The 14,777-nt window shown below is 37.2% G+C and overlaps 3 protein-coding genes across 3 annotated transcripts; 2 read left to right on the plus strand and 1 right to left on the minus strand.

Annotated features, from left to right (window-relative positions):
* The first annotated feature begins 27 nt into the window (after nucleotides 1-27).
* On the plus strand, nucleotides 28-4,620 carry ankrd29 (ankyrin repeat domain 29). The gene is made up of 10 exons (XM_033965362.2): nucleotides 28-177; nucleotides 1,003-1,113; nucleotides 1,808-1,906; nucleotides 2,423-2,521; nucleotides 2,817-2,915; nucleotides 3,341-3,439; nucleotides 3,555-3,653; nucleotides 4,012-4,107; nucleotides 4,202-4,300; nucleotides 4,377-4,620. Exons 1-10 carry the CDS (start codon nucleotides 166-168, stop codon nucleotides 4,458-4,460), a joined length of 897 nt encoding a protein of 298 aa, XP_033821253.1. The 5' UTR covers nucleotides 28-165; the 3' UTR covers nucleotides 4,461-4,620.
* A 511-nt stretch (nucleotides 4,621-5,131) lies between these two features.
* On the plus strand, nucleotides 5,132-9,092 carry LOC117370014 (vacuolar protein sorting-associated protein 4B-like). Its single transcript, XM_033965360.2, has 11 exons — nucleotides 5,132-5,336; nucleotides 5,852-5,963; nucleotides 6,038-6,182; nucleotides 6,526-6,581; nucleotides 6,665-6,784; nucleotides 6,890-7,046; nucleotides 7,125-7,273; nucleotides 7,529-7,610; nucleotides 7,678-7,897; nucleotides 8,017-8,157; nucleotides 8,518-9,092. Exons 1-11 carry the CDS (start codon nucleotides 5,316-5,318, stop codon nucleotides 8,617-8,619), a joined length of 1,305 nt encoding a protein of 434 aa, XP_033821251.1. The 5' UTR covers nucleotides 5,132-5,315; the 3' UTR covers nucleotides 8,620-9,092.
* On the minus strand, nucleotides 9,087-14,582 carry plekhb2 (pleckstrin homology domain containing, family B (evectins) member 2). Its single transcript, XM_033965722.2, has 8 exons — nucleotides 14,465-14,582; nucleotides 13,908-13,957; nucleotides 13,679-13,831; nucleotides 13,495-13,597; nucleotides 13,377-13,416; nucleotides 12,910-12,996; nucleotides 12,502-12,610; nucleotides 9,087-11,049 (listed from the first exon to the last, which is right to left on the minus strand). Exons 2-8 carry the CDS (start codon nucleotides 13,942-13,944, stop codon nucleotides 10,907-10,909), a joined length of 672 nt encoding a protein of 223 aa, XP_033821613.1. The 5' UTR covers nucleotides 13,945-13,957; nucleotides 14,465-14,582; the 3' UTR covers nucleotides 9,087-10,906.
* Between the last annotated feature and the right edge of the window lie 195 nt (nucleotides 14,583-14,777).

Raw genomic sequence — 14,777 nt, forward strand, 5'->3', positions numbered from 1 at the left:
GCTCGTGAGCTGCACTGTCACTGCAGATGAGCTGACTGTCTGTGCTGTGCTGTTATGTCCGCGCCGCCAACACCCAAACACAGTGCGGCAAAACAGGCATCGTCTCCATAATGAACGACTGCGTTACGACCAGAACCATGAGTCACGAATGAGGTGCACAGGATCATGTCTTTTAAGGTAAATTTTACATCACTCTTTGACACATGCAAGCTGCAAGGCGGAGGCCCAATATAAACACACATCACCTGCTCCACATCATTCAGGCACTCGCTGGTTTCATTTAATAACGTGGTGCAATGAAAAGAGAGTAATCCAGAGGAAACAGACGGAATTAAATACTTTTGAGGTGTTTTTTTCTGTGACGAGAAGTACTAAACTACGCTTCAGCACCAAAGATGTTTGTAATGGACAGCCCCTTGATGGGCTCATATTGATTTATTTTAAAAGCACAAGTGTTGTGTTGCGGTTTCTTCTATTATTCTCTTTCCACTTAATAGAAGGATCTATTGTATATCAAGAGGTTATATATATATATATATATATATATATATATATATATATATATATAAAACCTAACATATCATCATATATAAAACGCAAATTTGTAGTGGTGATGACGCCAGAGCAAAATAATAAATACATTTAAATGTCAAATGACATTAGTAAATGATGCAGTAACAGTGGTGCCGCACATCTACCCATATGATCAACTAATCATTTTATAATGCATTTATATATATTATACAATAATCAAATAAAGAAAGGCTCTTGCAGAACAACCATAAAACCTGTAAAATTATTTAGATATGAGTGACTTTCTATTTCATATGAAAACCCAACGTACGGCTCATGTGGTCATCTTAAAGGGATGAATGTGGTCACATAGTTATAGCTGTTCTAGCCTAAATAACCCTGTGCTCCATTGTTTTCTCTCATTTAATGTGTCTAATACTATAATAATGGTGGTTTGAGGTCAGTGAGTGTTGTGTGTATTTAATACAGAAGGAAACTCCCCTGGCTAATGCAGTGTTTTGGGCGGCGCGAAAGGGGAATCTAGCTCTGCTGCAGCTGCTCCTGAACTCTGGACGAGTGGACGCTGACTGTAGAGACACAGTACGCACACTGCATGACCCCCAAAAATGTTACCCACTTATTTGTGTCCATAAGAAAGTGTAACAAGGGAAGTATAAGTGGTGCCTGTTTTCTTAGAGACTTAGAGAGCTTTCATTTTACACCTAGTAGCTTACTAGCTTTATATTGCCCTTAAGATGTAATACCAACTTCAGAGTTTACACTTCACTGTGATTGGTTAAACAGACCTGTCACTCACTCAGAGGCTGACCAATAGGAGGAGTGGGCAGGAGAAATTAGGTGGCATGTATCTATGTTTGAGCATAGAGCTACATTTAACAGATCAGGGTCTCAGTTGTAAAACTTTATATAGAATTTGTACTAAAAGTGTGTGTAGGGATAAAACACAAACCTCCAAAAGCATCCTCAAACCGTTGATTGCCTTCTGGCTTATCTACAAAAACCCTGTCACAAAGTCCAGTGTTTTTGGACTGGAAGGCCATGTTCCATTTTAAGTTGTCTTTTTTTAGATCACACACTCAGTTACATATGAGGGATTTTTGTAAATATACACACTTTATAAATGAAACTCCAAAACAGGTCAGATCACAGTTTGATATTACATAGTCACCAAATTTCTCGAGTTGTGTAATTAATGAAACTACCTTATTGTGGGAAAGTGAATTCCATCTCTATCAAAGGGCATCTGATTAATTGTATGTGTTTTTCTGCTCAGTATGGGACCACTGCTCTGATGGTGGCCTCCTACAGTGGACATTATGACTGTGTGAAGGAGCTGATCATGCAAGGAGCCGACATCAACTATCAGCGAGAGGTACAATCACACTTAAGAAAACTACAAAAAAAAAGTATTTAAATAGAAAAATTACCCAATTCAGCTGGTGGGAGATGAGATTTAACTGAGAAAGGTGGTTTACTCTGTGTACATTTTTATCCAGTGTCAGAGGGTAATCCACATGAGTAGTTAGTTACAACAGTAGCGAGCATAAAAATAACAATGCAGTTTTATATGTGTTCTAAATCTAAATAAAGAAACTGCACATAGGGTTATAGCAAAAAATAAATAAATAAATAAAAATTGTAGTCAACATACAATGATTTGGATATGTGGGACATTTCTACTTCAAAATTTCTTTCAAAACCAGTAACAGTGATATTAATTAATAAATAAATAAAAACATTTTATTCAGAAACCCAAAGTACCTTAACCCACATCACCTTTCTTAAGCTGTGGACCACATTATTGCTCTTTGTGGTATTTCAGGCTAAACTTTTCAAGGCAGGTGTAAAGGAAGAAGTAAATAGCTGTTTCTATTCTGTCCCTGATCAGACAGGTTCGACAGCTCTGTTCTTTGCGGCGCAGCAGGGACACCATGACGTGTGCAAACTGCTCTTTGAGTTTGGAGCCTCCACTGACTGCCAGACAAAGGTATGCTGCTGCGGGCACAATGGTGCTGACTGGAGGTTGTATATAATACTGATATAATAGTGGGCGTAGGGTACAAAACTGTTCTGATTTAAACATGTGTAGGGCTGTGAGTGAGTCAGGATCAGCAGCTTCTGAGGGTTAGAAAGTCAAGAAATGTTGTACAAAAAGGATTTTCTGAATATTTAGACCCATGTTTGATAAGATCCTTGTGAATTTCCATGATGCTAAAAATAGATTAACATAATAGAATTACAAATTTTCATTTTTTTAGTTGGTTTCTGTTTCTTTTGTGCAGGATGGAGGCACTGCTCTCACTGTCGCCTCTCAGTACGGACACTCCAACGTTGTGAATGTCCTGCTTAAGAATGGGGCCAGTGTTCATGATCAGCTGAGTGTAAGCCCCTCTGCATCCCAAAGCCCCAAACTCCTAATCTCTCCTCTCCTTCTCTGAGGACAACCCCAGATAACCCATCTCTCATCTGGGATATGATCTTTAGTTCCCCCCTGTGCCCTCAGCGGGGGTCCTGCCTCTTGTTTTCGAGAGAGTGCAGAGTAAGGCATGACTGGCATTTTACCATGTCAGCAATGGAAAACAGACCTGTCATTTTGCATTACTCACTTGTGTTGATTTGAACTGATGCATTATATAACAGTTATACAAGTTATACAAATTATTATGCGACTAGTACAGTGCCCATCTTCATATCTTGATGGTCAGTGCATTGGTACAACTTATACACCTTTAGTTACTATATGTTAATAATATTTTAAGTATAAGTATAAGTATAAGTATAATTGTTAAACATTTTCTTGTTTCAGGATGGGGCCACTTCCTTGTTTCTGGCAGCTCAGGAAGGCCATGTGACAGTCATCCGTCAGCTGTTGTCGTCTGGTGCCAAGGTGAACCAGAGCCGAGAGGTAAAGTATAGACATGTCCGCGTTTGCATTTTCAATCATTATTTGCAGAGGACACCTTGTAGTTTTGGCTGCTGTCTGCTGTATTTCTCCTGCATCGATCTGTTGTGTTCATCAGGATGGCACTGCCCCCTTGTGGATGGCAGCTCAGATGGGGCACAGTGAAGTGGTGAAAGTGCTACTCTTAAGAGGTGCAGACAGGGATGCTGACAGACAGGTAAAATTTAAGGATTAAGCAAATTATGCACATGCAGAATAGAGACCCCATTTTAACGCCATCTCAGGAACATCAATTTAGTTTAGATAATAGATGAAACTTAATGTGTATTCAATTATATGTATTTTATGTATGTATTTTAAATTTAAAGTGTGTATTTGACAATAGATTGTGGCATGTCCATGGACCATTTAAGGTCTTACGAATAACTATTTTATGAAAGTTTAGCAAATAGACAAGCAAACTGTATTTGCAGTGGGAACACCATTAATATAGAAATTTTAAGTGGAATTTCTAATGGAATCTTCACTCATCTTTTCAATGCATTAAGATATGTTTTGTACTTGTTCATATAAAGGATGGTACAACAGCATTATTCAAAGCCGCTTTAAAGGGGCATCACAGTGTTGTAGAGGAACTTCTCAAGTTTTCCCCTTCCTTTGGTCTCCTCAAGGTACAATTTTCAAGCCTATTGTGATAATAGCATTGTATTGTATTTGTTAACTGTAATTAGGGCATGTTGTCTATTCATTTATTTTTCCCAACAGAATGGTTATACAGTCCTCCATGCCGCCGTATTGGGAGGTGATTTACGCACAGTTCAGTTGCTGCTTGGAGCCAGTGCTGACCCAACATTACCCAACAAGGTATAGCTATTAAATCAAAAATTATAAATGTATACTTTGTTACTTAAAATGTATTTGTTTTATGTCTACTTTGCAGAATAATGAACTTCCAGCCGATCTCACTAAAAACGAAAGAATCCTTAGGCTTCTACATCCGAGTATCTGTAATGGACCCAGTTGATGTTGGACTAGCAACCTCCGGACCGTGACGTGCACTAGCCTAAATGATAATCAGTTATTCAACTTTTAACAGTCATGGAGCTTGCTATGACCATGGCCAAAGATGTATACTGTATCACATCAAAAAAGTAACAAAATGAATGTCTGCCAAGTAAAAGTGCATCTAAAAAATACTGTTGTGGGGCAATGCACATGCTATTTTTTTCATTTAACCCTGATAGATTAATGTATGTAATTAACGTTTTATTTTATTTTTTTTAAACAAACTCAAGCCAACATTCAGTCTACTGTAGATTTACTGTATTTTTATTACTTTTTCCACAATATGTATTTTTTTGAGATGCACTGGTACACAATCTCCTTCATGCTGTTGATCTGTGTATTTATTTTGTTTACCACAGTTGTTGTAATAAGTTGCACAGTTTTATTTTGCCTTTGTAATAAATGTAATAAAACTGACCTGTCCCGTATTTCATAGTATGTAGCAAAAAAAATATAATAAGTAAATTATCTAAATTAAACTAAATTATAACACAAACAACCTTCATGTCCAGTGTTGAAATTAAGAATAAATCAGCATTGCACTTGTTATCAGTCAAATGTTACATATAGTTCCTTAATAAATGATGGTACTTGAAAGCCTTACTGGACACCTGGCGAAGATGACAGTCTGTCACGTGACTATTGCGGAAGTCACAACATTTTTCTCCACTGCGGAAGGGACGCGCCTTCTTGACTTTTCTTGTTTTGAAATGGACATTAAATAGTAAAAGAAAAACGAAGAGGTTGTATGTTTACCATTTTATCTTAGACGAATCTGTTTTCTTGATTTAATTGATTCTTAAGGCAGCACATAATGGGAGGAGGCAATTTACAGGTGAGTACAATCTACCGTAAAGTTGTTACGTAAGAAAGTGCTTTTATATAAAAATAAATTACATCTTTGAATAATTACAATCAGCATATAGACAAAAATAAATAATAATGAAAGTCAGATAAAGTTTAATTGCTGTTGATTATTTGTATGTCAGGTGTCTTACGTCACTGATGAATCATTGCAGTTGAGATTTAGGGTTTATTATGTTTAAAAAAAAAAAAAAGCCTATCCGTAGGTTCAGAATGATGGAAAATTACCACTGTTGCCATAGCAATTAACTATTGAACTGAATGGTGAAAAGTCCTAAAAATGTTTTCAACCAGTTTCCTTTCACCTATCATTTTACTTTTTGCTTTATTTAGTTTAGTTTTTAACTCAGTTGTCTTACCTACACTAACTTATTAAATCTTTTTATTTTAGTGTATTTTTTATTAATTTGTCTATGTTTTGTTTTTGTTTTTTTTTAATCCACACCAATAATTACACAATTGTTTTGTACTGTGTGTCTCCATTAGAAAGCTATAGATCTTGCCAACAAAGCATCTGAAGAGGACAAGGCCAAAAACTATGAAGAGGCCCTCCGCTGCTATCAAGCTGCTATACAGTACTTCCTACATGTTATAAAATGTAAGAAATTATTCCCAAGTTATATTAATACAGTTATATTTGTCATTTATGCTTTGATGACCATTTGATTGCAGATGAAGCGCAGGGAGACAGAGCCAAACAGAGTATCCGGGAGAAATGTGCAGAATACCTGGACAGAGCAGAACAGCTGAAGCAGTACATAAAGCAGAAGGAGTCCGCACCTCCCGCCAAACCAGTCAAAGAGTCGGACAATAAGGGGTCGGAATGGTTCAATTATATAATAAATAACATATTCAGTTCAGACAAATGGATTATAACCAGTGAAATTTTAATTTACCTGAAGCCATAAAAATATATATGAGAAAGGTTTATAAGTATAGCTTGCTGGACTTTAGGGAGTAATATCCATAAGCCCTCTTCATCCCTTTGTGGCACTTCTACCCAAATAAGTTGGGTATGTAGCTGGAACTCTTTTGCACATACAGTGAGATGTAGTTACTATTTGTTTACAATATAATCCAGGGTAGACAGTGTACCCCCAAGCCATAATATCTTGTAATCTATGGTGGTAACATTTGTGCTATTTTTTTTTTTTTGTCAGAAGTGAAAGTGATGATGAAGACTCTGAGAAAAAGAAGTTTAAAAATCAACTCTCCGGTAAATGAAATTCCATGTAAACTAATTATAGCACATTATTTATTAATTGTTAACTGTTACTAAATAATACATTTGCATCATAGGTGCTATTGTCATGGAAAAGCCCAATGTTAAATGGAATGATGTGGCTGGACTAGAAGGAGCCAAAGAAGCTCTAAAGGAGGCTGTCATTTTACCAATCAAATTCCCCCATTTGTTCACAGGTTCCAGTACAAACACTTGCTTTCTGTTGGTTTGTTTGTACATGATATATGTATTTTGGGCATGTAATGTAATGTAATCGAGGTTATTCTTACTTTATTTTGAAGGAAAGCGTACTCCGTGGAGGGGCATCCTTTTGTTTGGCCCGCCAGGGACAGGGAAGTCATATCTGGCTAAAGCAGTGGCCACAGAAGCCAATAACTCAACCTTCTTCTCCATCTCCTCCTCCGACCTGGTCTCCAAGTGGCTGGGGGAGAGTGAGAAGTAAGATAGTTCATTATAACACAGACTTTTAAATACTTATGGCTTAATACTAAAATGTTACCTCTCATCTCACACCAGGCTAGTGAAGAACCTTTTCTCTTTGGCTCGAGAACACAAACCGTCTATAATCTTCATCGATGAGATTGACTCTTTGTGTGGCTCCAGGAGTGAGAACGAGAGTGAAGCTGCTCGAAGGATCAAGACAGAGTTTCTGGTCCAAATGCAGGGTATGATTTTACACACAATTTACATCAGTGGTACAAAGGGAACACAGGCCAAATCCTCTTCAGACAAAACAAACTATAACATTTGTTAAAAGATGCAATAACTAAAAGCGCCATCTTGTGTGCAGCTGCCTGTACGCTCCCCTGGGAGAGCTGGTAGTGACCACTCCATTCCCTTAATTACACACTAATGTGCTACAACATACTTTAAACTGAAATATATGAATAATTTACATACTAACAAGACTCTCCTCTCAGGTGTTGGAAATAATAATGAGGGAATCTTGGTTTTGGGAGCTACAAATATCCCTTGGACTCTGGACTCTGCCATCAGAAGAAGGTTTGTGGTTTATTATAATAAATGTGTCTTAAATCATTCAAAAACAACATAATTTCTGGCCCTGAAGGTTTGAAAAGCGTATCTACATCCCTTTACCGGAGGAACACGCTCGCTCGTTCATGTTCAAGCTGCACCTGGGCTCCACGCCCAATAATTTAACCGAGGAGGACTTTATGACTCTGGGCAAAAAGACAGAGGGATATTCAGGCGCAGACATCAGCATCATTGTGAGAGATGCTCTCATGCAGCCAGTCAGGAAGGTCCAGATGGCTACACACTTCAAAAAGGTGAATTTCATTTGATTTAAATAACATAGAATTTTGAGAATCCATGTAGGTGTTGGCTTTGTGCTGTAATTGTGCTATGTAAAATTCAACATTTTTCACTTGCCTGTGGTCTGGCTCAGGTACAGGGCTCGACCTGGAATAACCCCGATGTCGTGGTGGATGATCTCCTGACCCCCTGTTCACCTGGAGACCCCAACGCCATCGCCTTGACGTGGGTTGATGTGCCTGGAGACAAACTATTGGAGCCTGTGGTCTCTATGGTGAGAAAAAAAAACATTCCCGTCAGTCCTATTCTCCTTTCTGACCCTTGCAGAGGTTGATACAGACAATAATCTACCCCATTGTCTCTCCACTTTCCTCCTTAGTCTCATTACAGGCATCATCTCACCAACTGTAACATCCTTATCATAATATTCAATATTTAATGTATGCTGTACATTTCTCTGCAATTACTCATTTTAAGACATTTACATTCAACTTAAGCTGTCACAATCTCTTTTCTATTCTCACCCTGTCCATTCTTATCACTGCCAAAACCTCATAGAAGCTCTAAGAATTTCTTAGTCAAATTTAAAAAACTAAATAAAATTACGTAAAACAATGTCAAATTTCTCTTGCAGTCTGACATGCTGCGCTCTTTGGCCAACACAAAACCAACTGTAAACGAACAGGACCTGGGGAAACTGCAGAAGTTCACTGAGGACTTTGGTCAAGAAGGATGAACGGGTATCACTGACACAACTGATGGTTAAAGGAATTCTGTAAAAGAAAATTGTATTATTCTAATAACTTACTAAATATAATGTTTACATATGTTTCATTTTTTATGTTTTGGTTGATTTTACCTTAAATTAATAATTTGGGTGAAAGCACTTTTAGTAACACTTCACCAACACTCATAAACTCTTTTTAAATGAAGTCTTATCTTTATGCTGAAGCTGTCACAAATGACTATATTTCGTTATACATTTTTCAGTGTTTGTAATTGGGGGTATCTGTTACTGCCAGTATGAATATACAAAATGCGAAAATTTCAGTTAATGTTTGCACTATTGCATTATTATGTTATAATATTCTTCTTTGTCCAAAGTTATTACTCAATTGTGAACTCAAATTCACTTTCCACTTGTCCAGATGTGTGTGTTGTACTTGACATGTTTGGTCTGGGGGTTCAATAAACAAGCATTGTTAAATTAAAGATGAGTTTATTTAATTATTACATCAAGTTAGTAAATATTTTTAGCATTGTTATTTTTGTACATTTACAATGTACAAGATGACATCATTAAATTGTAAGTAATTATCTTAAGTCATTCTTATATGCTAATAATTAATAGCTAATAATGATGATAATAAAATGACTACAGTATTAAATATATTCTTATATCTTGGATATCTTGAAGGCAGTTACTGTACAAACAGACTGAATATTTGTGCCATGGTTCAACTGAAAAGTAAAACAAAATACAGAATAAAATTACAGCAGCTGCCAAAGTGGATATAGTTATAAATGTACCCACCACAACTTTTCACTCGAGCAAATTTAAAACAATCATGGTCATATCTTAAGCTTTTACCACAAAACGTGTGTGTATTACATAGACATTTTAAAAGCTAATTTCTTGCTGTTTAGTGTGCATTATTTACTGAAGCCTGCAAATCACAAGTAACCTGAGAAACTGCTAAATATTTATGCTACACAACAACAAAAACATGACTCCATATTAGGGATGCACCGATCCAGCTTTTTCAGAGTGCAGAGACTGAAATTAGCAACTATTAGCAACTAATAAAACTGATCCAAATGTGTAATGGAGTTGTTATTCATCTCTCAAGTAACTACAGGAAAATATTGTATAAAGAAAAGTTCAAACATTATGACACTTTCTGAGCCAACTATGACCAGTAAATACTCTTATTACATACATTTCTATGCCCAGTCAGGATATTGGCTCGACCAAAATTATATTATACCCAATCTGTCAAATTTTTCTGAATCGATGCCGATATCCAATATCAGTATTGGATCGATGCATCCCTACTCTACATAAGAACAAAAAGCAGTGAAGTGATGAAAACAACATAATGTAAAACAAATACTAAGTTACATGAAGAAACAGAAAACGGACTAACTGAAAACAAATTAATGAAATGAAAGGACCCTGGAAATAAGTTAAAATTAAAATACATAAATATTCACTTTTTGGTTGATATCATTCAAAGCAGGCAATGGGGGTAATCATTTAGAAATGACAATATATGGCATTAGACAAAGTGCTAGGAGCGTTAGGACAAACAGTAACCTGCCCATTATATTCATGATTCAAGTTAAACCCACACTCAAAGGCTACATTAACAGGTACACCTTTTCTGATGCAAAAATTTAATAAACAAGTAAGAAGGAAGCAACTTTGACTTGAAAATAAATAATTTGAATTATGAAGTGCTGTTCTATATAGATTTACTTACAGTGATAGATATAATTGACAAAAATTGTCCTAAAAAGGAAATCAAATCAGATAAATTAAGGTGTACCTTATAATAATATGGCCATTGTCACATTTTCTAATGTAAGGGCCACAACATAAAGTACAATATGCTTCCAACTACAGCAAAGCGGAAAATTATTTTACAACCCGGATGATTTTTAGTCCCTGTCAGGAAAAGACAAAGACAGCAGGACAATGCGGTCAATTGTACGACATTATTCAAAGTCTTTCTTAATAAAGACATTTTCTTCATCTTTATGACAGCTGGCAAATGTTGAAAAATTTAGACATGTTTTTAACATACATTTACACTTTCTTGACCTCAGGTATTTTTATAGTTATTATTTTGGTCTTCAGTTCTTTTTACAGTCACATGGGGTAGGTCTTGAACACTCCACACGATATATTAACCCCTTATCCATACCAATTTCTTTCACTTATTTAGTTGTGACATTTAGGTTATTTCCGAGTGTATAAATAACTTTGGGCTTAACTGTGTGTACGTTGGTGTAAAACTATATTAAAAGACAGAGAAAAGAGATCCGAGGGCGAGACCAGTGGCAGCTCCAGTCAGCACTCCCATAGCCATGTCTCCCCCGTTGTCCCGCCGTTGCTCCTGAATAATGACGTGGTTCACACCAGGACCAGGGGCCATGTACCCGCCTGGAACAGAAGACGATGAGTGGTATAGTGTTATGGTTCTTAAAAGCAATAGTAAAGGTTTCTTCTTTCCCAAAAAAACATATGCATCATTAGCATTTGCAGAGAATATGCAAACATAAAACAAAAGTCACAATTTAAATTTAAGCTTAAAAAAATTACCCTAATTACCCTAACGTAAACTTCTAGTGAATTTGAATTACAAAGTTAATGAACAGCAAGATACACTCACCTAAAGAATTATTAGGAACACCTGTTCAATTTCTCCTTAATGCAATTATCTAATCAACCAATCACATGGCAGTTGCTTCAATGCATCTAGGGGTGTGGTCCTGGTCAAGACAATCTCCTGAACTCCAAACTGAATGTCAGAATGGGAAAGAAAGGTGATTTAAGCAATTTTGAGCGTGGCATGGTTGTTGGTGCCAGACGGGCAGGTCTGAGTATTTCACAATCTGCTCAGTTAGGGATTTTCAGGCACAACCATTTCTAGGGTTTACAAAGAATGGTGTGAAAAGGGAAAAACATCCAGTATGCGGCAGTCCTGTGGGCGAAAATGCCTTGTTGATGCTAGAGGTCAGAGGAGCTGATAGAAGAGCAACAGTAACTGAAATAACCACTCATTACAACCAAGGAATGCAGCAAAGCATTTGTGAAGCCACAACATGCACAACCTTGAGTCGGATGGGCTACAACAGCAGAAGACCCCACCGGGTACCACTCCTCTCCACTACAAATAGGAAAAAGAGGCTACAATTTGCACGAGCTCACCAAAATTGGACAAATGAAGACTGGAAAAATGTTGCCTGGTCTGATGACTCGCGATTTCTGTTGAGACATTCAAATGGTAGAGTCAGAATTTGGCGTAAACAGAATGAGAACATGGATCCATCATGCCTTGTTACCACTGTGCAGGCTGGTGGTGGTGGTGTAATGGTGTGGGGGATGTTTTCTTGGCACACTTTAGGTCCCTTAGTGCCAATTGGGCATCGTTTAAATGCCACGGGCTACCTGAACATTGTTTCTGACCATGTCCATCCCTTCATGACCACCATTTACCCATCCTCTGATGGCTACTTCCAGCAGGATAATGCACAATGTCATAAAGCTCGAATCATTTCAAATTGGTTTCTTGAACATGACAATGAGTTCACTGTACTACAATGGCCCCCACAGTCACCAGATCTCAACCCGATAGAGCATCTTTGGGATGTGGTGGAACGGGAGCTTCGTGCCCTGGATGTGCATCCCACAAAGCTCCATCAACTGCAAGATGCTATCCTATCAATATGGGCCAACATTTCTAAAGAATGCTTTCAGCACCTTGTTGAATCAATGCCACGTAGAATTAAGGCAGTTCTGAATGCGAAAGGGGGTCAAACACCGTATTAGTATGGTGTTCCTAATAATCCATTAGGTGAGTGTATGTCTAATGAATAAGAAATAAATCTTTACTTTGATAATGATGAGGGTAAGCCACAGCATATGGCTCTCCATTGGCTGCGTATACAATCTGAGTTGGTGGAGCAACAGTGTAGTCTCCATATGGACCAGGGACATAGACCTGAAAAATATGGCAGAAACATGTCGGCTTAATGATAATAACATTTTATCTATCTTGAAGAGTTATTTCCCAGAAAGCTAGTAGATGGCTCAAATATTCTGTAGGCTAACAAAGGTTGGCTCCTTTGTAATACTGAAGTAGTAAAGGCAATAAAGGAATATGAGAGTATATCATATGCAAAGATTTTGTACAGACAAAAAAAAAATATGGTGCTACTTTCAGTTCATGTGTTTTTGATTTTCTCTTTGGTGCAACACAGAGAACAAAACAACTGTGTAATCCCCTACGGTTTGGTTTACCTGAGGATTTGGCGTGTATTCCGAGTAAGGGGGTGGGGCTGAGGCCATTGTCTCTGAAATAAAGCCCATCTGAGGAGCTGCAACAACCTGGAAAATAAAGGGAAATTATAATAAGACATCTAAAAGAAACAGCAAGACTATTTGACATTTCCATGAGATTGACCAATTTATAGTTTGGACAGTTTCAAAACAACTTCTACAAACTAACAATCCACTAGGGCTGTGCAATTCATCCAATTTCAATCAAATTATGATCTGATTATTTCAAATGAAAAGCTTGGACATTTTAATTGAAAGCTCTACCAGGCTAGACTTTCATTAAATGGCACTGGAGTGACTAGTAGTTGTTTAACAAGAGGTTAATTTCAAGTTTGTCTTGTCTAAGAAAAAAAATAATTTGTTTGCAATATTGTCCAGACATACTATCCTCTTGCAATGTATTTATTTTATATGAAGCAAACTCTTACCATGTTGACCCTTGCATCCTGGAATGCCATTGTCCATGCCCTGCAATTATTAGATGTTACATATTAATAAGAGCTTAGTAAATAACCAAAACAATTCAGCTGTCAAACAATGTCTTACAAAGCATCGTCTGCACTGTCCGCACACAAGCTGATGACCCGTCCATCTCTACACACAATCTGGAGCAAGGAGTCACGTGCCTTTCCTTCAGGTGGATTTAGGTCTGTTGTATGAAATAGAAATAAGTCAACATCTCAAAACCAAGCTCATATTATTATGACAAGTGACTACAGTGAGAACCCACCTTGACATGCGGCAGAACTGCGAATGTTGATACAGTCAATCTTCATATGGATGTCATCCTCCATGTCCCTTCTCTGCTGATCATTATAAAACACAAGACGCCCATCTGAATACAAATCAAACCAGTTCCTCTTCCAGCGGCGAAGTATGGTACCTAAAACAGGGATTAGGGATTCATGTAAATTAAACAACAGCCTATGTATTCATATATTATTACAGTCAGTACTTACTTTGTCGATGGAGCCAGCCACTTTTTACCATAGCCATTTTCTTGGGAAATCTGAACAATAAAGACAATTATTTGTTAGTATAATATAGGGCGTGTCACGTGATCTCAAGCACCTCGTGACTTTGGCAGATGGCCTTAAAATAAAGGCGCCGTTTACTGTTATTTTTACAGAAGCTACAATATGCAATATATTACGCCTAGACAAATGCTCTATCGTGATATAACGCACTCATATGGGACTATAGGCCTACACACTTGAATAAAAGTTAGTCCATTGTTTTGATTGCCAAACTGTTCACATAGCTACTGACATAAATAGTGTGTTATGGCTAGGCCTGCTGACATTCGCATTAATATTATACGAGACATAACATGATAAAGTAGCGTTAAACAGATGACAAGTTACCGATACAGAAACAAAAGCATTTATTTAGCTTTAGTGGAGCAACAATGATTCTGTATCACGTTTAACATTATTTTACATATGACGTTGTATTCTATTCCAGATGTTTTTTGTTTTTTTTTTTCTTTTATTATACTATTACAGATTTAACCTACCTTAATATCGAGCACAGAAAACGAAGAAATGGCGTGACTTGGTTATGTTTTCCCTTGGACTGAGGAGACCCTGCTGGCTTGGCCCACACTGGACAGAGAGCTATTTTTCTCGTCGAAATTTCTGGTTTTGCCCCGCCCACCCAGCAGTCTGGGGAAGGTGACGCATCGCACCAGCTGATTATGATAAAAACACATCTTAAAATGTACTATATTTTTTTCCAATCTTCGGTTACAATAATTAATAAAGCTGTGTATGTCTGGTGCAATTTCAGACCACATTTTAAAAATACTAATGATACTAACAGACTGACTC

This window comes from Periophthalmus magnuspinnatus, chromosome 4, assembly GCF_009829125.3.
Source record: "Periophthalmus magnuspinnatus isolate fPerMag1 chromosome 4, fPerMag1.2.pri, whole genome shotgun sequence".
NCBI lineage: Eukaryota > Metazoa > Chordata > Actinopteri > Gobiiformes > Gobiidae > Periophthalmus > Periophthalmus magnuspinnatus.

Coding starts and splice junctions, on each gene's coding strand:
- plekhb2 (XM_033965722.2), bottom strand. CDS start 13,944: ATGGCTATGGTAAAAAGTGGCTGGCTCCATCGACAAA. Junction 13,598..13,678: donor CAGTTCTGCCGCATGTCAAG/GTGGGTTCTCAC, acceptor TTCATACAACAG/ACCTAAATCCACCTGAAGGA. Junction 11,050..12,501: donor TTACCCTCATCATTATCAAA/GTAAAGATTTAT, acceptor CTTCTGTTCCAG/GCGGGTACATGGCCCCTGGT.
- LOC117370014 (XM_033965360.2), top strand. CDS start 5,316: ATGGGAGGAGGCAATTTACAG. Junction 7,611..7,677: donor GACTCTGCCATCAGAAGAAG/GTTTGTGGTTTA, acceptor CTGGCCCTGAAG/GTTTGAAAAGCGTATCTACA. Junction 8,158..8,517: donor TGGAGCCTGTGGTCTCTATG/GTGAGAAAAAAA, acceptor TTTCTCTTGCAG/TCTGACATGCTGCGCTCTTT.
- ankrd29 (XM_033965362.2), top strand. Junction 1,907..2,422: donor ACATCAACTATCAGCGAGAG/GTACAATCACAC, acceptor GTCCCTGATCAG/ACAGGTTCGACAGCTCTGTT. Junction 3,654..4,011: donor ACAGGGATGCTGACAGACAG/GTAAAATTTAAG, acceptor GTTCATATAAAG/GATGGTACAACAGCATTATT.